At 36.1% G+C, this 22,503-nt stretch overlaps 1 protein-coding gene and 1 pseudogene across 3 annotated transcripts in view; one reads left to right on the top strand and one right to left on the bottom strand.

Annotated features, from left to right (window-relative positions):
• MAN2A1 (mannosidase alpha class 2A member 1) overlaps positions 1-22,503 on the top strand; it is a 154,218-nt gene that overhangs the window by 10,397 nt on the left and 121,318 nt on the right. For 2 of the 3 annotated variants that reach the window (XM_023749139.1, XM_023749158.1), the window contains exons 2-4: positions 6,518-6,775; positions 9,299-9,443; positions 21,737-21,908. In XM_023749139.1, coding sequence (XP_023604907.1) covers positions 6,518-6,775; positions 9,299-9,443; positions 21,737-21,908 — 575 coding nt within the window. Of the gene's footprint in view, positions 1-6,517; positions 6,776-9,298; positions 9,444-15,740; positions 15,966-21,736; positions 21,909-22,503 lie in introns of those variants that run through there. The other variant, XM_023749184.1, reaches the window with a different exon arrangement.
• Positions 14,125-14,239, bottom strand: LOC111825633 (annotated as a pseudogene).

Genomic DNA, 22,503 nt, shown 5'->3' with positions numbered 1-22,503 from the left:
GGGGAGCAGGCTTAAGCTACAGTCGGACATCCTTAGCACTGCTGAGGAGGCAGGAGAGGCTCCCGTCACCACGTCTGTACTGGCAGCCATCAGCCTGGCTTGTGGCTGAGCAGAGCTCCCCCTATGGGAGCACACTGACCACCAGGGGGCAGCTCCTGCATTGAGCATCTGCCCCCTGGTGGTCAGTGTGTGTCATAGTGACCAGTCATCCCCAGTCATTCTGCTGTTAGGGTTAATTTGCATATTACCCTTTTATTATATAGGAGTGCCTGGCCAGCCTGGGTGAGGGGCTGATGGCTCTTTTCAGGCTGGCCACAGCCCCTTCAGGAGGGGTCCCCACTGGGGTGCCTGGCCAGCCTGGGTGAGGGGCTGATGGCTCTTTTCAGGCTGGCCACAGCCCCTTCAGTGTGGGGGGTCCCCACTGGGGTTCCTGGCCATCCTGGGTGAGGGGCTGAGGGCCGTTTGCAGGCTGGCCACAACCCCCAGCTACCCAAGCTCCCAGTGTAGGCTGGCTGGAAGCAGGTATCTGGGATTTATTTGTCTTTTTCAGGCTGGCCACAACCCCCAGCTACCCAAGCTCCCAGTGTAGGCTGGCTGGAAGCAGGTATCTGGGATTTATTTGTCTTCTATAATTGAAACTTTGTTGCCATGAGCAGAGGCCACAGCCGGCTCAGGGCAGGCGGGAAGCTTGGCTTCCTCCATCGCCCGGGCAACCAAGCCTCCTGCTTGCTCCAGCTCTGTGGCTGCCGGCCGCCATCATGGTTGGGTTAATTTGCATATAGTCTCTCTGATTGGCTGGTGGGTGTGGCTTATGGCGTAGCGAAGGTACGGTCAATTAGCATCTTTGTCTTTTTATTAGTGTAGATATCGTATGTACCAAGGTATTGAGATGAGGTGGGGATGAGCTGAATTAGAATTATCTTTTTCACAGTGTGAAGCTAAGTTTGGGAAGAAAAGAAAGCAAAGGATGGAATGATAGAAATGCAGGTCCTTATTGATTATGGTGCAAGGTATTTTCAATATATTGAGAAATGAACACTGGAATGTAAGAAAGGTATTGAATCGTATTAGGGTATGGTTAAAGGATGTGGACATGAGAAATCAGTTAAGAGACTGTTTTACTAGGCTAGAAGAGAGTATCTGTGGCTTGGACCAGTGTGGTGGCATTTGAGAGGGAGGGAGGTTAATTGATTCAATAACTATTTTGGAGATAAGATGAAAACAGCATGTGGGATGTGTGAGCAGGGTTGAATGTGTGAGCAGGGTTAGGGAGGGAGAATCAGTTATGCCACCAAGATTTTGGGAATGTGTGACCAACAAGGTGGAGATTCTTACTGAAGACTTAAGGACTGTAGAAAGCTTTTTTTGTGAAGATGTCTTTTGGACTTAAGTGTGAAACCCAAGTTGAGAAGTCAGTCATTTGGATAGATGGGTCCCCTTCCTTCCTTCCCTCCCTCCCTCCCTTCCTTCCTTCCTTCCTTCCTTCCTTCCTTCCTTCCTTCCTTCCTTCCTTCCTTCCTTTCTTTTTCAGAGAAGAGGTTTCAGATCAAGATATAAATGTGGAAAACATCAGTACAAAAATATGGAATTTAAGTCATAGAGTGGATGAGATAATTTAAGGTAGTATAGAGAAGGCAGAGAGCTCAAGGACTAACATTGAGAACTCCACAATTTAGATACTGATGAGAGAGGGAGATTGATAAACAGTTGGCAGGAGGAAAACCAAGAGTATGTTGTGCTGGCAGCTAATGAAGAAACAGTTTATAGGAAGAAGGAGTGCCAGATGCTCCTTGTGATGATGAATAAGGTGAAGACTGTTTACTCATCAGGCTTGGCAACATGGAAGACTTAGGATACTTTTCAAGACCAGTTTTGGTGGAGTTGTGGGCAGGTACTGATTGGAAATGCGTGAGTGAGTGGGAGTTTGTAAGGAAGGGGGATAATGAGTGTAGATTCTTGAGAACCCCTGTATGTCCATGAAGGGGATAGGGACATGGAAGGGAATATAGGGCTAAGAAAAGCACTGGATTTTGACTTTTTTTTTTTTTAAGATAGGATAGGATGTTAAGTTGAACCATAAGAAATTGGTGACAGCCCTAACCGGTTTGGCTCATTGGATAGAGCATCAGCCTGTGGACTCAAGGGTCCCAGGTTTGATTCTGGTCAAGGGCATGTACCTTGGTTGCGGGCACATCCCCAGTAGGGAGTGTGCAGGAGGCAGCTGATCAATGTTTCTCTCTCATCGATGTTTCTAACTCTCTACCCCTCTCCCTTCCTCTCCGTAAAAAACCCCCCAAAAACCAATAAAATATATTAAAAAAAGAAATTGGTGACATATGACTACTTTTGACTTATGAGAATGTCAGTTTCCTATAGTTTGACCTAATAAAACATGTTATATTATTGAGAATGACTTGCTTTTAGAAGGGGACTTTGATGAAGCAGTGTTGAGAGTTTAACCACAAAATACAGCCTTTGAGCAACTGAGAGAGATGGGGTTGGAGCTCACCAGCAGTGTTGGCCTTTGAAGTAGGGAGAGGAGAAGGCACATGTTTTTTTTCATTGTAACAGGAAGGAAGAAGAAGGTGTGCAGATTCAGCATGCCTCAGTGATCACAGTGATGCCAATTCCAGCAACTCATGTCTTACCCAGGGGCAAATAATTACATAAGACTTTTTTCAGATAATTTATAGACACACATTGATTGATTTTGTTCAGAGGGCTGAGTGGTTACTGATTCTATTTTGCCTTGTAGTAGACTCTAAATTTTCTCTCTCAAAAGTCTTTGATATCAATGATTTTTTTTTGCTCAGTTTTTCTCTCACCAAAAGCAGAAAAAAATCAAATACCATGATCTCCTTCCCCACTCCTCAGCAGTGCAACACCATGGCCTCCCTAGAGAACTGATTAGCAAATCAAAAAATAAAGTGGTTTTCTCATAAGTAATTTTTTTTGTACTATAGGAACTTGTCTTTTTTAATATCACCATTGGTACTCTTTGACTTGTCATCAAATGAAACATTACCTATCATTTCTATTATTTTAATGTAGACTATGAGCATATCCTTTTAAGGTCATACTACTCTTCTCTGTCTTATACAGAATTTGCTTATGAAGTATATGTATCTCAAAAATTTCAGCTATTTGGAGGGAGACTTTACTTCCCTGCATAATATAGTTTAAAAAATAATTTCCATTAAACCACTATGTTGACATATCTCTAGGCCACAGTTTTCTCCATGAACTTCATTCAGTATAGTATTCCAGGTATTAATCATTGATTGTATCTTTAAAGCAACAATGATATTGAAATCATCTTTAGTGCTTGCAGGACCCTTTTTCATGAAACATCCATCTCCTATAATGTTTGTTTGGAATAATATTCTCTTCCATGGGTTATGGGACCAGGAAGGAGCCCTCTTCTTTCTCGATGTGTGTTTGTTGAGCTATAGGCAGCTTTGCTGTGTGCATGGCTTCAGAATTACCTTTTGCTGAAAGTACAGGAAGATCTGGAGAAAGTCAGTGCTCATATATTCTTTTATACACTATTAAGTGTCTGATAAAACATGTGGCATCTTTCAAAGCTCTAGGATGGTGGTATTTATTTATTTATTTATTTTTAGCCTTTCCAGCACAACTTTTAATTTTCATTGGAATCAATGTCTTTTTCCCTTTAACATTTTAAAAAATTTATTTTGAATTATAGGTGACATAATATTATATTAGTTTCAGGTATACAGCATAGTGATTTAACATTTATAAACCTTACAAAGTGATCACCATAAGTCTAGTAACTATCTGTCATCATACATACTTATAACAATATTATTGGGGTGATATTTTAGACTAAGCTAAGGCTTTATTTTATGGAAATGTGTAGCTTTACTACAGGCAGAATAAGTCAATGTGTTCTAATTCTGCTTGCAATCAGAATTACTTGATTTACTGTTGTTACCTGCTGTGGTAGAAATTGCAAGCATCACTGAAGTAGACTTGCATTTTCAGCATTGGAAATATTCAATAGAATTCATCAGGAGTGATTTCAAAAAGCTGTGGCGGTGTGATAAATGAGTGAAGAAAAGTTTTCCCCTTATTTCAGATAGCCTTTGATAGTATGTCTGTTTTAGAAAATAGGTACAGATTAGTCAGCTGTGTACCTGGCTCTCAAATATTTTTAGCTTCTTTTGAGTGAACTTTGGGTTATGCCAAGAGTCTTCTATGGCCTTTCTTCTGAGAAACGCTCAACCAACATCAATGTGTGCTTATAAAAAAGGGCTTGTAGTATATATAACACTACTCAACAGCTTTGCTGACCTGGAGTCTACATGATTCAACTAGTTTTTCTTTGAACCCTGAACTAGTGTTGTACTGATCATCAGGTTTCCTTTGCTTTGCCATTTCTAGTCATGAACTGATCTATATTCTCTGTCTTTTCGCTAGGGGCTTATCTTTCAGGATGAGTTCTGTGCTAAAATGTCGCACTTCCTGCTTCTATATACGCTGATGAACAGGCTTCAGAGTTCTATCTTGTGGAGACATGCCACCCCACCTAGAGATGACAGATATCTTAAAGGACTGCAGTTTTGATGTGTGTAGGGCTATTTCTGTCTCTATTAAGTAGAGAGGCTTATGAGAGCATCTTTGAAGTCTGAGGAGGTACATGTCTGTCTTGTGCTCCTTGTTTCTCGTACATCAGGGCTTTGAGTATTCATCTCCAGTGTTATCTCTCTCACCTACCTCCCAAGGTAATTTGCTGCTGATTTGCTTCTAATTTTGGCTACTTTTTTTTCTTATTCTAAAATGTCTTCTCTTGTCCCTTCAGACTTATGTCAGTTTTCACAGTTTGCTAAAATGGCCTTCTTTTGGTAGACAGCAGTCTGTTGACTTCTCCTCTCCCTTGTTGAGCTGACCAGTAACATGGGATTAAAAACCTTGTTTCTTTCAGCCTCCCCATTACAAAAACAACTGTTCATAACAGACAAAAGAGGAAGCCTAGCTGGTGTGGCTCAGTTGATTGAGCATCATCCTATGTCCTGAGAGTTCGCCAGTTCTATTCCCTGCCAGGGCACATGCCTGGGTTATGGGCTCAGTTCCCAGTAGGAGGTGTGCAGGGGGAAGGCAATTGATGTTTCTCTCTTTCCCTTCCCTTACTTTCTTTCTAAAATAAAAAACATTTTTTTAAAAGAATATAAATGCTCATAACCAGTTTTTACCATCTCAATTATGTATTATTTTTCAAAAGGGGATCATCATGTCATATATACTATTTTATTCATACATACTATTTAAAAACTGCCTTTTCTCCACTGTATCTCCTGAAAGTACCTTCTCATATATTTTTATTTAAAAAATTATATCCCTAACTTTTCAGTCCCTGAAAACTGTTCTGTGATATTAGATATTGACCAGTCCTTCATTTTTGGACATTTAGTGTTTTAGCTTCTTTTCTCTTTTCCCTTCCTCCTTTCTGTCTTTCTGTTACTTACTGGTGATAGAATTTTTTGTTTCTGAGTATCTAGAGTTTTTTGTTCACTATGCATATAGTTATTTTATTAAATTCTAATGTGGACTTTTGGGGGAAAAGGGTAGGCCATTTCTATTACAATGTCATCTTGTGTGTGTGTTTAGATAGGGACTCATATCTTATGCATTCCTGCCTTCCCAGCATGTAGCATTATACCTGGCATAGTGGGTGTTCACTAAAAAATTATAGTTGCTTTCCAGAAATAGGAAGGCCATTTGGCAAATTTATAACTATCTACTCTGTATTTGGAACCCTTGGAATAGGAGTGAGCAAGACAGAGACTGTCCTTGCTCTCATAAGCTAAGGTGTTATTCTATATAGCAAGGTTTATGTTATAGAGAGAGCAAGCCTCTATAATTAATGTGAGGATCAATTAAAAACCTAAAGTCACACAATGTAGTATAACCGGTCTAAATGACTTAATAATGTGTGGTTACTTGGGGGGAGGGGGGGGCAATTCATGTCAGTTTTTTTTCAAGCTTATGGCTAATTAACAGTTGACTAACTGATTTTTCTGTAGATCACAGTTCTTATTTAGGATTGTCCACTAGTGTTACTGATTGAGATGAAATGATTGTTTTCAGGTTTAAAGGTCACTTTTTGACTTTTGGGAATAACTAGAATCTTTTACAGTTAAATTTAAAGTTTTATACCTGAATATAATATGTTATTGTACTTAGTGATTTTAGAGACCAAAATATATTTTAGGGCTGGGTGTGGGGGTAATAGGAAATATATCCCCCAATATTTTTTGTACTTCTGTTGCTCTTTTTAAAATATGATTAAACAAAGATTGCAGCCATGGAGAAGATTTTCTGCTGTAAATCTGTATTTCAACCATTCAGCGATTAATGCTTTCTGTGACCCCACTTATAAAAGTGGAAAGTGAAGCGTGAGTGGCTGACCTCTTGAGTAGGCACATAATTTTTAAAAAAATATGGGTGTCTCAGAGCTATGTTAGAGTTTCATATAGCTGCCTCTTTTTTATTGTAGGGCCAGCTCTCAATGTTGCAAGAAAAAATAGACCATTTGGAGCATTTGCTAGCTGAGAATAATGAGATCATCTCAAATATTAGAGATTCGGTCATCAATTTGAGTGAGTCTGTGGAGGATGGGCCAAAAAGTTCACAAGGCAATTTCAGCCAACGTGCTGGCTCACCTTTTCTGCCATCGAAAAAATTGTCCCTCACAGTTGACCCTGAAGACTGTCTATTTGCTTCACAAAGCGGAAGTCAGAATGCAGATGTGCAGGTAATGTATACATTAGTTAATAATCACTGGGTTTTGTTTTTTTTAGATTTGATCTGGTATCTGTTCTTACTTAGTAAGTTACTTAAATTCTCTGGATTCTAGTTTCTGTGATTTGATTAATTATAAGATCATTAATATTCTTTTTTAGTGATAAAATTCCGTAATTCTGTGCTTCTGATTTTTTATTTTATTTTATACTTTGTGAATATGGCCATTTTGTATACTTCTTCAGTCTTGTTTTTTTGTAACAGTTGGAGACCTTTAGAGTTTTAAATTTGGCCAAAGAGATTTTCTTACCTTCTTTTGGAGAGTACAAGAAGAGCCCTCCTCTTACTATGTCACTGTTATACATTATAGGTTTCGCAGAGTGTAGGGTTAGATTATTTTTGCTGAATATGCCTTTATGAGAAGGAAGAGAAATATTCTAGAGTTGTACTGTCCATTATGGCAGCCACATGTGGCTACTGAATTTGAAATGTGGCTAGTTTGAATTGAAACGTGCTTGAAATATAATTTACACACAAAGTGTTGAAGATTTAGTATGAAAAAAAGAATCTATAAAGTATCTTGTTCATTTTTATATTGATTACATATTGAGATAGTATTTTGAATATAATGGCCTAAAATAAAATGTCATTAAAATTAATTTTGCCTATCCCATTATACTACAAAATTTAAAATTACATATTTGGCTTGCATTATTCTCTTTGATCACCCTGTTCTAGAGGATAGTGGAGTTGAAGACTAGGAAAGAAAGAACTTTTGCCTTTCTTAAGCTTCAGGTGTGTCACTCATATTTTTTAGTTCTGCAAAATAGCAGAGAGCTATAGACTTAACCTTATACCTTAGACCAGAAATTGGAACTTGGTGACAGGACCCTGTGGGGTGAATATTTTAAACTTGGATAAAATGAGTTGGCTGTGTCCTGGCTTCTAAGTAGGAATTTTTATTAACTCCTGGGGACAGAGAACATGGTATGACTTTGAGGACATGGCTCACAGGCCAAGCTGAAAACTGGGAACAGTGGAGCTGGCCAGGTCTTACGCCTGCAACCTCATCAGCTAGTGTGTGGCCAGGTTCAGATAGGATTAGGATCCTATCCTGTGATTTGAAGGGATATCTATTTCTGTGAGGCTTGGCTTTTTCAGGTTTTAATTCACTCCTTTTAAAGAGGAACAAAAAAAATTTTTTTGGTAGGGGTGGGTTTAAATTTGGGATGGACAGAAAGAAGGTAGGAGAAACCATGGAATGCAGGCAGAGGGAGGCAGCAGGACTGGGAGTTCTGCAGACTAAAGAAAGAACTGGGAGAAATAGCAGAGACTGCTAACACATCCTCCCTTGGCCAGCTGGTTCCCAAAGATTTGTTGACTTATCCTTAGAGCATTATATTTTACTTTATTAAAGTCATAAATTCTGAAGTGAGAAATATATTATTGCCTTAAAATACTTTGTATTCACTTTTATGTAGTTTGCTTGATATCTTTACAAAGTTTTCTAACTCATTTATGTATTAACTAGTGGCCTGGTGCACGAATTCATGCACATTGAAAGGAAATTAATTAGAAGAAATATTTTAATATTGCTATTCGCCCTTTCTCTATAATAGAAGTATCAACCAAATTCGTGATCGATAATGACAGATCGAAACACACATGTGCAATTGGCACCAGCGAGAGCTTTATATATGTCCTAATATATTTATTTATATGTATTTATATATATCCAAAATATCAGACATATTGGTCAGAGGTAAGGCAAGGGTGAAATTTTACCAAAGGGTGTTTCTGTTGTCATATTTAATATTATAGAGAGTATGGAGAATAAAAATTTTTAGGGTTTTTATTTTGAGGGAGAGGGCAATAAATATTTTTCCCTTGTGTTCAAAATATATTATTATGTAGAAGGAATACTGCTTTGGAAACTTAGAAAGCGTTTGAACACTTAAAAGCTAATCTCAATTTAAAAATATTCTTCCATTTTTAACCTAGTCAATCTTGTTGTAGTTTTATTTTTAGAATAAAAAAGGTAAACATAACATATGCTAAATGAAAGAATAGAAATAGATGCATTTTCATTAAGATACAGATTTTAAAATATAAGAGATTGAGTATAAAATAATGACAACTTGAAGTAAAAGTAATTTTCAGTAAATTGTTTTTTAATCTGGTCATAATTAATTTTTTTGGTTTGCTGTTTAGTTACTACCTATTCCTATTAAATTGTATTGGAAATAAAGCAGGGGAAGAGGAATTGAATGGAATTATTTTTTTTATTAGAAGCAGATGGGGAAGGGGGTTACTAATCAGGATAGTTATGTAATCCAGGTAGCATTTTAAGCCTTTGAATGGTGATTAAATGTTTTCTGCCTTGAACCCTTCATGTCTACAGAAATAGCTTTATCTTGTAAAATATATACTTAAAGTACAACAATAAGTAGTTTTGAACAAATATTTTTCAGCATTAAGTTTAAATTAATAATGGTTATATATAATTAAACCTTTTATTTGTCTTTTATATTTTTAGATGTTGGATGTTTACAGTTTAATTCCTTTTGACAATCCAGATGGTGGAGTTTGGAAACAAGGATTTGACATTACCTATAAACTTAATGACTGGGACACTAAGCCCCTTCAAGTCTTTGTGGTGCCTCATTCCCATAATGATCCAGGTAAAATTTGCACTTCAAAAAAACTGGAGGTTATTAAACCCACTGTAGGCACAGACTAGTTTAATGAGAATCTGGTGGCACCCACTTCTCAAATTTTTGAGAAATGTTCCCTGACTTTAAACAGTATCATATTCCTTTTATGTCATTGTATTTTTGAGTTCTTACTTGATTAATTTATGTACCATTTAAAGATAAAAGTTGTGCAGTATGAAATAGTAATAACACAAAGAAGGTTTTAGCCCTGGAGGACAAAAGTTGCACACATTTAAGGCACTGATCATTCATTTTAGTTACTTAGTGTAACATACTACATGGGAGAATTATTTCGTGCCCATAAATTCTACATTTAAAAAGTCAGAATGCACATGGGAAAGCTTGAGTCTTTAAAATGGAGAAGTAGTACAAAATGATTAAGAGACAGACATGGGTGAGTCCCAACCTCATCATGTCCAAAGTGTTAGATCTTCAGGTAAATTACTTAATCTAAGAGTAAGTTTTTTGCAGGTAGAATCAGGATAAAGTACTTCATAGGAAGTCTAAAGGCATGGTACACGGTCCAAAATTAACTGCTATCATTATCATTATTGTAATTGTTCCATATGATGACTTTTGTTTTTTATTGGGGCCAGATATTTTTCCTCCCAAGGTAAGTGGAAATCCTAAAATTATAATGGGAAATATGATTTTGTGTGTATACTTGTTAGTGTGAATACACAGGCACAGAGTAAATGCCCAATGAATGTATTTGTAGATTTTTTTTTTTTGGAATGTATTTCCAAAGACTTCTTTTTTGGAAGGACTTATTGATACTTCTGCACTGAGTTGCCAGATTATTATGACCACCTGACGTATGTAGGCAAATTAGCCGTACATAGCATTGTATGGGATATGGAAGCCGAAGGCCTGTTCGAACACATTTGCTGTCTGCAGTTACCAAGATAAAACATCTCCAATTCGCACAGGAACACAAGGATTGGATAGTCGAGCATTGGAAAAAAGTCATGTGGTCCGATGAATCACGTTTCCAGTTGCATCATGCAGATGGCAGAGTGAGAATTTGGCGGAAACAGCATGAAAGCATGCACCCCACATGCATGAGTGATCATTTCTTAAGGTCTGCAGGAGCTATGGGGTCTTTTCTGGTGTTTTTTTTTGTCTGGTCTCATGAGCAAGTTGCCAGGAGGTTGTTCCAACTCAGGGCTCAGGAACTGAAACATAACTTAGGTCAAGATGTTGTCTTTAGTCTGCCAGAGATCCAGACCATGTGACTATTAGTCAGGTCCAGGCTTCTGCTGCCTCAGAGGTTGCTGATTATTGGGGAGGAAAGGCTATATCTGGGAGGTAGCAAGAGAGAGATAGAAGGAGAGGGAGAGAATTTCTGGAGCTAAGTTTTAAAACTTAATTTAATAAAAGTCATAAGGACCCTTGGCTGTTTTTTTATTTGTTTGTTTTGTTTTCTATATTAGACACACTCAGCGAGGTGAGGTGTTTAAACTTCACATATGGGATCTGAGACTGCCTGTAGACTATAGATATTTTTTTCTATAAACCTCATTCACTCTGAAATATTCTCTTGGTGAGTCAAATAGCAACAGAGACACTTGTAGTAAATGGATTGTTCTCTCATCTATTCTCTGTTGATCATGTGTAGTTTAATTCTTGCCACTTAATTGAGTGTGTGATGTGATTCCATTGTCTATTTTCTGTAGGTTTATACATATAATTTGCAGTGTACCTTGTAGGTCCTCATGTGAACCCAGCTTTCTTCCCTTTTTTATTTTTTAAAGACCTTTATTATCCTTTCCCCCTTTCTGCTATCTTCAATTTCCATAAATCTCATTCTTGTTATCTACAACATGGGCACTTAACTATAATAATAAAATTAGCAGTTTACTAGGCACTATGCCAAATGTTTTATAAACATCTGATGCCCCCAATAACCCTGGAAGGTTGGTGCCACTATTCATGATGAGGGGTTACCAACCTGCCAAGCTTACATAGGTAGTGGCAATATTTTCCTGTTAGTTTATCTGGATCTCCCATGTGAGTATACTAGAATGGCAGAATACTAGTATGTGTCTTCTATCATAGTCTATCCTCATTGCCAGCCTACACTTGGCATGTCGTAATTGCTACGTATATGTGAGGCCTTTTTTGATCTACCTCCATGCCCCTGAACAGCTTTCTCACATTGTACACACACACACACACACACACACACACACACACACACACACGCACACGTTTCCACATAGGCACACGTAAATATTTATAGCAATTTTTTCTGGGTCTCCTCACTAGAATGTAAGTTCAATGAGGACTCAGACTTTGTCTTATTAACCACTGGGTGGCTGATGCCTAGAACAGTAACCAGCACACAGTACAGCTCATTTAGTTAAATAAGATAATGAATTAAGGAATCTGACTCTGCAGATTCAGATGAAGTATTTAACCTTGGCTCACGATTTTAACTCCCTTTTCTTCACATTGTCTACTTATTTCTATCTAAAAAATATCTTATTTAGAATAAACGTTGTAATTTTAAATACTAGAAACAGATTATATCAACTTCATCAAGGGCAGGGATTCCTCTGCCTTCTAGACTTTGTTTGTTTAATTTGCACTGTAGTTAGTATGTTGTTTTGTGAGAAGACATCCTTAATAACTGTTCCTGACTGCAATAAAAGGTATCCTCTAATCACAATTGAATCTTTTTGTCTTAGTAAATGATGTTACTGACTCTTACCCTCAGGCCCTTCTCTACCTGAGGGAAAAATAATGGTGAGAAACAGACCTTGAAATCTATATAATGTTATTAATCAATGTCACCCCCAAAAAATTTAGAATAAGACAGGGAGGGTGAGGGCATGTGCTGGGGGTTGGGGGTGGGTGGGAAGAGGTCAAGGGGGGGAGGGGGAAAGGAGATTTTAAACAATAAAGTAAGATTTTAAACAAGTAAGATTTTAAACAATAAAGAATTTAAATTTAAAAAATAAATTTAATTTAAAAAATTTTAGAATAAAATACCTCTATAACAAAAACAAAAATAGTAAAGTGATTTTTGCTACCAAGCAAAATTCTAGAGGAAAGAATTGCTGACTTTTCTTAATAATTTTCACCGCTTCTTAACAAATGTAGAATTTAGATAAACTAAATTATGAATCATTCAGATCATGAAAAACCACTTTTTTCTGTGGAGGACAGAAGATAAGTGTACTTGCATCACAAGTCAAATGTGACTGTGTAATGGGGAAGTCTTTGGGAAATACTCCTAAATCGAAGTGCAGTTAGGCATCTTACTTCCTAAATGAGATTTATAGAGATTTATTTTTATTTTTTGCAGCAACAGTTTAAAACAAACTAGCTCAGTAATTTGTTTCATCAGTGAAGTTTTATCTGTTGAGGATATAAATTTGAAAGAGGTATTTTAAAGATTCATGTATTTAGTTCCCCAACTTAAATAATTATGTTGCTGTGTTTTTTATATATGTAGATATTTTTCTATTTGGTCCACCTTGGTAATACTTCATAAGAAAGATAAATTTCAGTTATATTTGTATTTTAATACAATTTCTAATCATGTCTTCTTTCTGTCCATAAGGACATGTAACAATTGTCATACAATATTTTGTGTGGTTTACATTAGTTCAAAGAAAATTGGAAACAAATTGTTAAGTAAATGCTGATAACTTTTCACTGTTGCACTTTTGACAGTTTTGAATCATGGACCATGAAATTAAATGTTAGTTGATTGATACATGTTCATGTTGTATTTAATAAGCTGATTAAAACACAATTATAGCACCTTTGTATCTATAATCTTAATTCTTTGCTTCCCACTAGTTAAATTGCTGAAATATTTAGGCAATTTTTCTTCAGAGAAATCATAGTGTGTAGAGAGAAGATAAGGTATACTAAATGGAAAGTTGGACAGCATGTTGTTAAGCAATTTGTGAAAATGAACATCGAAAAATAATTCCTCATGTGGAATGACTCCAAAATAGAAGGAAGGTCTAGGTTCAGGAGTCATACCTCAACATAATTTTCTTTTGTGCATTTGTAGAATTTTTAAAAAATATACATTTTTATTGATTTCAGAGAGAGGAAGGGGAAGGGAGAGAGAGATAGAAACATCACTGATGAGAGAGAATCATGGATTGGCTGCCTCCTGCATGGCTTCTACTGGGGATCAAGCCTGCAACTCAGGAATCCAACCATAACCTCCTGGTTCATGTATTGATGTTCAACCACTGAGCCACATCGGCCAGGCCATTTGAAGAATTTTAATTGACTTGAATGATTAGGATTTTTCAGCTTTTTTTAAAAATTAAGAAAACAGATTTTTGCATTTAATATTATAAGATAATTTGAAATGAGTTTATAGATCCTTAATCTTTAAAGTTTGTGAAAAAGAACAAAAACATGTGAGGAAATCATAGAGTAATGTTATTTTAAGTTTTTTCTGTTCAAATATTGTTAGGCACAGTCAGATGAAAACAATTCTGGTCAGCCACAGTGGGGCACAGCCTAGGTAAGGTGAGAGTCAGTGAAGACCTAGAACTCTGGCTGCCAAGGGCACTGCCAAGTGAAATGTGGTGATTGGGAGAGGGAGAGATTTGTATGTGAGCACAGTTTGGGGAGTACTTGGTTCTGTTTAGCGATTGTGGGATAATTTGAGCTCTTTGGTTTTGGCTAAATCCACTACTGCTCTCTGCAATTTTATGACAAAAGTAATACTGTTAAACTGGTAAGAACAGATACTACATTTGATCTTAGCCAAAAGGCTGAGAAGTGATAAAAAAAAAGTAATACTATTACCCTCATTTCATAGATGAGAAAACTGAGGCAGAAGAAAGGATAAGTAATTATGTCTAAGGAAGGGCTGGGTTTGAACCATGACTTATAACCTTTATTTAACATTGCCTCTTTTTAGGTAATGCTTCTGAAACAACAGGCAGAGCTTCTAGGAGAAAAGTCTTTTCCAGCCAGATGTCATCTATGTTATGTTATTAATCATATAAAACATTTTATTGACTACTAGAGGCCCGATGCACAAAATTCATGCAAGGGGCTCAGCCCTCGCAGTCCCGCTGCCTCGGCCCTCACAGCCCCAGCTTCGTCCGGAAGGTCATTCTGCTGTTTGGTATAATTAGCATATTAGCTCTTTATTATATTGGATCTTGCAAAAGGAGGCATCTCCTGCACTGTTTCCTATTCTTTTTTCCCCCCTGGTCTATCCCTATTTAAATGGATGTTTCTGTCCTTAGTACTGCATTAATATATGAGATGGTGAGTGGTTTTCCTCATTGCTACATATTTTACAATTAAAAAGTTATTTAGAAACAGTATTTTCCAGCTTTTAAAATAGTTTCTTTCAGAAACTTTGATAATTTGCCCACTTTTTGCCCAATCATAAGGCTAAGTAGCCTCCTCACATATTCTAAGAGTAACTCCTCAAAGAAAGTCAGTTTTTCTTTTACTTCTAATGATGTCTCATATTATAGACACTTTGCATGATTTCAAACAACCAAGCTCTATTTGGGGAAGACTTATTAGGACTGAAGTGTCCTCATTTGGTGTGAGTCCTTAAAAAGGGAGGAAAATTACTTTAGCACAGATTTTAGAAATTATTTTGGAGGTTGATCTCACAGTTGTAGATATCAGGTATCAGCATATGCAGGTTGTTTAAAGGGCATTTAGAAAAGCAATATAGTAAGGGGTCACAGTTGGATATTACACATATCCAGCTGCAGGTTGAACAAAACCCCAGCTGTGCTAACAGCAATGCAATGGGTTCTTGTGGTGTGGGATAGAATTTCCAGTGACAGCATCTTACCAAGGTTCAGAATGTGCTGTATGGAACTTAATGCAAGTGAAACTGATATGCTTTGAAAACTATTAGATGACATTGAATTACCTGGAAAAAAAATGGTTAGGTTATTTTGGAAACCCAAGTCCAAAAGCATTTAGAGGAATCAGCAGTTTTATAGGTTTCCAAACATTCATGGGTCTTTAGAAAACCTGAGCTTAATCTTACTCCTCTCTCTTGGAAACTTTAGTCAGTTACTACGTTCTCTTCTTTTTGCCTCTTTGGCCTCTTATTTATCTCTGTCTCTTTCCATTGCAATTCACTAACCATTTTTTAGCAGAATTATTGTAATGGCCTCATTTCCTGTTTCTCTTTTACTTTATGTTTTTTATTCTATCCTTTACATTTACAGTTATTTTTCAAAGCACAAATCAGAAAACCTTGACTTTATTTCTCCTAAGTTTTCAGTAAGAAACAAAAATGGTTCAGAGGTTTGCAGTGATCTGACCCCCACTTCTGTTTTTATTTTTCAACATGCTCCCTCCAAGTGAGCTGCAATGCAGCCATACCTAGCTGCCTTCTGCTCCCTGAAATCGACATGTGCCTTCATGGCTTAGTGCCTTTTCCATATGCTCTTGCCTCAATTTGGAAATTCCACCTTTTTCCTCCATCCAGATGATGACTAATCTAAGAATCTCTCTTCTTTCCTTCTGGTAGGAATTTACCATTTCTTTATGCTTACAGCATTTGTTCATGTTTTCACTATAGAATCTGTTTTCATTTAGCTTAGCTTTATTGCTTTGCCCTTATTAGATGCTTGTTTGAATGAATAAACCAGATCAGAACATTAATTAAAACTCTTTCACTGTTTATTAGTTGGGGGAAAACAAGCTTAATTTATAATAGAAATGTTGGAGTTTAAATTAATCAGCAACATATGTGAGTTATGGTAATACCAATTAAGGTTGTATGTGACCCCTTAAGTGTAAGACTGGAAGTTGCAGTCAAATATTGAAGGATTTAACAAGTGATGGAAGAAACCTGTTGATAGAGAATAATTTAACTACTAAAATTAAGAAGGTTTCTTTTTTATGTGGCCTATTATATTTATTTTTAGATTTGAGAATATCACATTAAAATGGAAATAACTTGAAGCTTAAGTTGCATTTTTAAAATGTTTACTTGCATATAATTATTTTTGACTCAAAATCTTTGTTTCCTTAACAGTTGGTACCTATTTAACTTTTGAGTGGAATTAATGTACTCATTAAAAATCATTATTGTAGTAGTTAAAACCATAACAGTGTAACAATGATTTGAAGGACATGTCTTTTTCGAGATGTGTATTTTAAATCATTTTAGGGATGACAGAGCCTTTTCAGATATTAAATATAAACCTAAAGATAATGGTCAAAGATTATTAGGTTAGGAACAGAAAAGTCAGTGAACATATAAAGCTAGTAATGTATGATATCTTTTACTTTTGGTTTCCTTTCTAGTTGCAGTAATAAATTTGCATTCATATTCCACATACCTTTTTTTCAGTCCCTTTGGCCATACATCATCATTCATCTATCAAGTGCTTATTGAACTCTTGCTGTTGTAGACTTTGAACCAGGTGCTAGATTCATGAGAATTAACTTATTTGAAGTTTAGGTTGGCATATTTCCAAGGCCTGCATTTAATATTTACAGGACCTGAGGCAGAAAGTACATGGAGACCCTCAGACTCTATGTCTAAACATTTAATAATTATAAATCAAACAAATACATTGCAAATTTAATAGGTCCTTTCCACCTGCCTTGGGAAGTAGCTCAGTGATCTAGAAGGCCAAGTGCAGGTTTAGATTGCTGGGGTTCCAGTTCCCCACAGGAATGTGGTGGTGTGTGGGGGAGTCAGCCTGTGTGTGGGGCAGCCCAAACCCTCTCCCCCTAGACTGGCCCTCGAAAACTAGGAGGGCCCCTTCTTGCAGAGATACTAACACTCTTTCCACACCCTACAAACGGCAGCCCCTTGGCCACTGCTCGGTCTGGGGAAGTTATTACCTGCAAGGTTGACTGCCTAGACAGGGAGACTCTAGAAGCCTGCTTAGGGTTATTTAGATACAGATTCCTGGGCCCTGGTACTCATTATGGCAGGGCAGGCTCTGAATGGGCACGTTCTTTGCCCTGTGGATTTATCTTGTGGAAAAAGATGTTTTCAGAGAATGAATTGGGAGATCCCTCCAAAGTCCAGAACTCAGAGTGGGGCACTCTTGCCTAGATCCTAAGAGTGATACTGTGTATGCCCATGAACCAAATAAAACTAAGTGTTCCTTAAGAGGATCAGATCTCTACATAGTCTCTAGACTTTGAAGCTAGATCAAGAGTCCAAATTTTTTAAAAATTGTGCTTTTTCAGTGAGCAATTAATAAGTGTTTGTTTATTCACATTAAAAACAAGCAATAGAGTTTTCAACTTTATTCTATATTTTAGAACTTAATTTTTTTGTGATAAAATAATATTAAATTTGGAATTATACCTGCTTTATAGAACTTCTAATTATTCTTTGTTTTAAATATTTCCCCATTTATTTAAAATAGCAATAAGCCGTTTTATGGATGATAGTGTTGTTAGGGTGCAAAAGACTAAATGGGAAGGTATTCATGCTGTGCTAGCCATGGTTAAATTTCCAAGTGCATTCAAGGGAAAGAAAAAGGCTATGAATTGACCACTTAAGTAAATCAGTTTGCAACTTCAGTGTCCTAAAATGATTAAATCTAGAGGTAAGACTATAATGTTATGTCACAAAAATTTATCCCATAGAACTTTTTATAAAATACTATCTTTCTGATTGGGCTCATGATAATATACAATTGTAGTTTTACAGTAATTTAGAAAAAGAAAGAGCCAATTCAGTGTAAAAGGGAATACTTGATTACTCTATTGTATAAGAGCACTAAAAACTAATCTACTGTTACATTACTCAATATTGAATGCTGCAAGAGGCTATCTTTCAGTTCAGTCTTCATTAATTGTGCTATATTGTTGTGATATTAGTCTCTGTTATAGATAAGTTTTATGGAAGGCTTTTAATTTGACATCTCCGAGCTTGTATTTTGGCTCACTGAAATGTCTTTGACATATTTTCAGAATGATTGTTGAAGGGCAAATGAAGTGTTGAAGGCAAAATGGATTAATCAGTCACTGTGATTCTTTTGTGAAAACTCATGATAAACTGTTCTTTGAAATGGTCTTAGTTCATAACAAAGTATAACTGATGAAAATAAGTATTTGTACTTTAAAAACCTTTTACTTATTAATCTTTATAAAGACTATTCTAAATTTGCCTTTTATGCTAGATTACTAGAATTTTCTTACTAAATTAATTTTGGAGGCATTCCACTGTTCATAGTACTTTTCTTTAATTGAGTTAATAACCAAATAATTAGAGATTAGTTTTTACCTTTCTTAAAATTTAGGTGAAAGGTATGTGTGATGTTTAAAAAAAAAAATTCTAAAAGAACCTGTTAAATAATTTACATGGTCCTTACTGCACATATGTAATAATAGCATGTAATAATAGTATGGTACAGAAGTAGATGTTACCCACATACATTTGCTTTTGATTCAGTCTTGCAATACGGAAATAGATATATATTAAATATTATGATGGTATTTGCTAAAATAAATTTTCCCCACATTGTGATTTTTATTTTTTGGTTGGTAACAACTCTAATTTTTTCTAGTGCTGTATTAGTTTGTTAGGGCTGCCATTCATAAAATACTACTGACTGGAAGACTTAAACAACCGAAACTTATTTCCTAACATTTCTGGAGACTAGAAGTCCAAAATTAAGGCAGTGTTGGTTTCTTCTGAGGGCCTTTCATCTTGGCTTGTAGATGGCCCTCTTCCCCCAGTGCCTTCATATGGCTTTCCCTCTGTGTGTGTCTGTGTTATATCGCCTTTCCTTATAAGGACATACTGGATTAGAGTTCACTCACATGACCTCATTTTAACTTAATTACCTCTTTAAAGACTCTATCTCTAAATACAGTCACATTCTGAAGTACTGATGTTAGGACATCATCATATGAATTTTGAGAGGACACAATTCAAAATTCAGCCCCTAATAAGGGCATAGAATGAATTCTAATTTTGTTTAAGATTTTGTTTTGTTTAAACATTTTGTTCATGATATGTTTAAGATGTGAAGCAGCTTATTTAAATGTTTTAAATAAATTGCATATTTTAAAAAATTAGATGTTAGAAATATAATTTAGTACTTCTTTTAACTGCTTTGATTATAGAGACAATTAAAGACTTATGATGATAATTAAGGGGCAATTAAAGACTTATGATGATAATTAAGCTAATAATAATAGCAGCTAGTATTTATATTATATGCCAGGCTCAGGTTTGAACATATTGAGGTTTTTTATTTTTGTTTTTTTTTTAACAAATACGTGATTTTAGTTTAAACATGGAGAAGTTGAATTATCCAGGTAGCATTATTTGTTGATAAACCAGCTTAAAAATGCCCTAGATCAGTGGTCGGCAAACTCATTAGTCAGCAGAGCCAAATATCAACAGTACAACGATTGAAATTTCTTTTGAGAGCCAAATTTTTTAAACTTAAACTATTTAGGTAGGTACATTGTTATTAACTTAATTAGGGTACTCCTAAGGCTTAGGAAGAGCCACACTCAAGGGGCTAAAGAGCCGCATGTGTCTCGTGAGCCGCAGTTTGCCAACCACGGCCCTATATCAAGAAAGTCTTATAAGGAATAGTTTACAATGTATTCCTCCTTGGCTCCTAGCTTCAGACCTATCACTTTGTAGGTGTTCAGTAAATAACCATATAATGAATGAATAGATTTTAGTTAAAACAAAAGGGAGAAATATAGTCACAGTGGCCGTGCCCTTTTCAGAAGCTCATATTTGCATTGTCAAAACAGTTGTATTGTCTTCTCTGCCATAGCAGGCTTTTATTTTGTGCCAGCAAATATAGAATACATTGAATAGTAACTTAAATAGAGACAGAAGAAATAGTTGGAGTCCTTATACTTTAGTTTCCCACGTGTTTGAGACTTGAAAGTATAGAGCAGTAGTTCAACCTAGATATATAGACATCCCTCCCCGCCCATAAAATTTCCTAGATAAGAGGTTATTTTCCAGAGGGCCCATATTGCCAGTAGGTGGAATTGGTGGCTCTGTACATTTTTTGCCTCAGTCACTCATCATGTTGCTTTAGTACTCTGCCAGGTGGGGCTATGTTGGGACCTATGGATCTTGTTAAAAATGTTTCTTTATACTCAAACTAGAGGCCCGGTGCACGAAATTCGTACACTCAGGGTGGGAGGTTCCTCAGCCCAGCCTGCGCCCTCTCGCAATCTCAGACATCCCTCTTGCAATCCAGGACTGCTGACTCCTAACCACTCACCTGCCTGCCTGCCTGATTGCCCCTAACCACTCTGCCTGCCTGCTTGATCACCCCTAACCATTCTGCCTGCCTGCCTGATCGCCCCTAACCACTTGCCTGCTTGCCTGATCGCCTCTAACTGCTCACCTGTCTGCCTGATCGCCCCTAACTGCTCACCTGCCTGCCTGATCTCCCCTACCACACTGCCTGCCTGCCTGATTGTCCCTAACTGCTTGCCTGCCTGATCGCCCCTAACCACCTATGCCTCAGCTCCTGCTGCTGTGGCTTCATCTGGAAGGACACCCAGTCTAATTAGCATATTGAGCTTTATTATTATAGATTGCACATGTCTTTAGATAAAATTCTCTGGATATATGGGAAATAGTAGGAAAAGGCAGAGAAATAAGTTATCAACATTTATAATTCTCTTTTGAGAAAACTTTACATAGATGTGTAAACATTTGTTGTTTTATTAATGTCAATTTGTTCTACCATAAATGGAATATGAACAGCCTTTGGGAACTAATGCCTATTTTTGGCAGAATTCTACTTCTCAATATTCATAAAAATGTTGTGATTATCTCATTGCTCTGCTGCTGGTTTTAAATACTGTTTGTACTTCTGCTTTTCTTTTTCTTAGTTTAACTTTTTTAATGAGTGGAGAATTTTAGTTGTGCCATGAGAGGATAAAAATTTCATCCCATACTATGAGAACAATAATGCCAATTTAACACTGTTCACATTTTTAAAATAAGAAAATCCCTTCAATTCGAGAGAAATTATAAATAGATACTATAATTGTTAAGTTTAAACAAATGCTTTTTGGCCTGAGATCATTTTTCTCATTTGTATCTGATCTTGTGCAGTTTTCAGAGTATTTTTATAGTTTAAATTTTAATGATTGTTTGAGTCTCATGTTTATTCAAATATAATTTCATTAATTCAGAACATTTCTTAAATTATTATATATGTCTTTATATGATTGAAACATCCAAGGGTATCCAAAGGTAGTGCAATGGAATATTACTGAGTTGAAATCAGACATAAACCAGACATTTGTGGTATATTTGTGTCTTGATTTAGGTTGGTTGAAGACTTTTGATGACTACTTTAGAGAGAAGACTCAGTATATTTTTAATAACATGGTCATCAAGCTGAAGGAAGACTCACGGAGGAAATTTATATGGTCTGAGATCTCTTACCTTTCAAAGTGGTGGGATACTATAGATATTCAAAAGAAGGATGCTGTTAAAAGGTTTGTACTTATTTTTTTTAAGTTAATTAAATTAATTAAACATTAATTGAATAGTGAGTGTGAAATGAGTGTTGAATTTTTAGTTTTATTTTTTTTGAGTGTTGAATTTTTAGAAGTTGAAAATTCTTAACTTTATATCTGAAACTTAAAATATTTTTTCATATGTTTTTTCCTTGATTCTGGTTCATTTCTGAAAAAGTGACTTGAAACTTTTCCATTGAAATTCTTATGTTCTAACTTTGTCCTAGCAATGGAATTACTAGGTTAAAGGGGCTTGATATTTTAAAGGTTTTTTTAAAGCATATAATCATAGGGGCCCCGGAAAGGTTGTTTCAATGTATTCTTTATTCTTCAATCTTATATCATAGTGTACCAATTTCTCTGCCTGTTCACCAACAATACAACTTTTTTCTCTAAAACCTTGACCAATTTGATAGTTGAAAAATATAATTTTAATTTATATTTTTCATGAGTGAAAATATTGCATATTTCTCATATATAGGCAAAGCATTATAAATTGCTTGATCGTGTAATTTTTTCTTACTAATTTGTAATTACGTTCATATACATATGCACACATACACATATCAACTCT

Source organism: Myotis lucifugus, unplaced genomic scaffold (genome assembly GCF_000147115.1).
Source record: "Myotis lucifugus unplaced genomic scaffold, Myoluc2.0 scaffold_0, whole genome shotgun sequence".
NCBI lineage: Eukaryota > Metazoa > Chordata > Mammalia > Chiroptera > Vespertilionidae > Myotis > Myotis lucifugus.
Note: the sequence above shows the minus strand (reverse complement) of the source record. Positions and strands in the feature narration are given on the sequence as shown.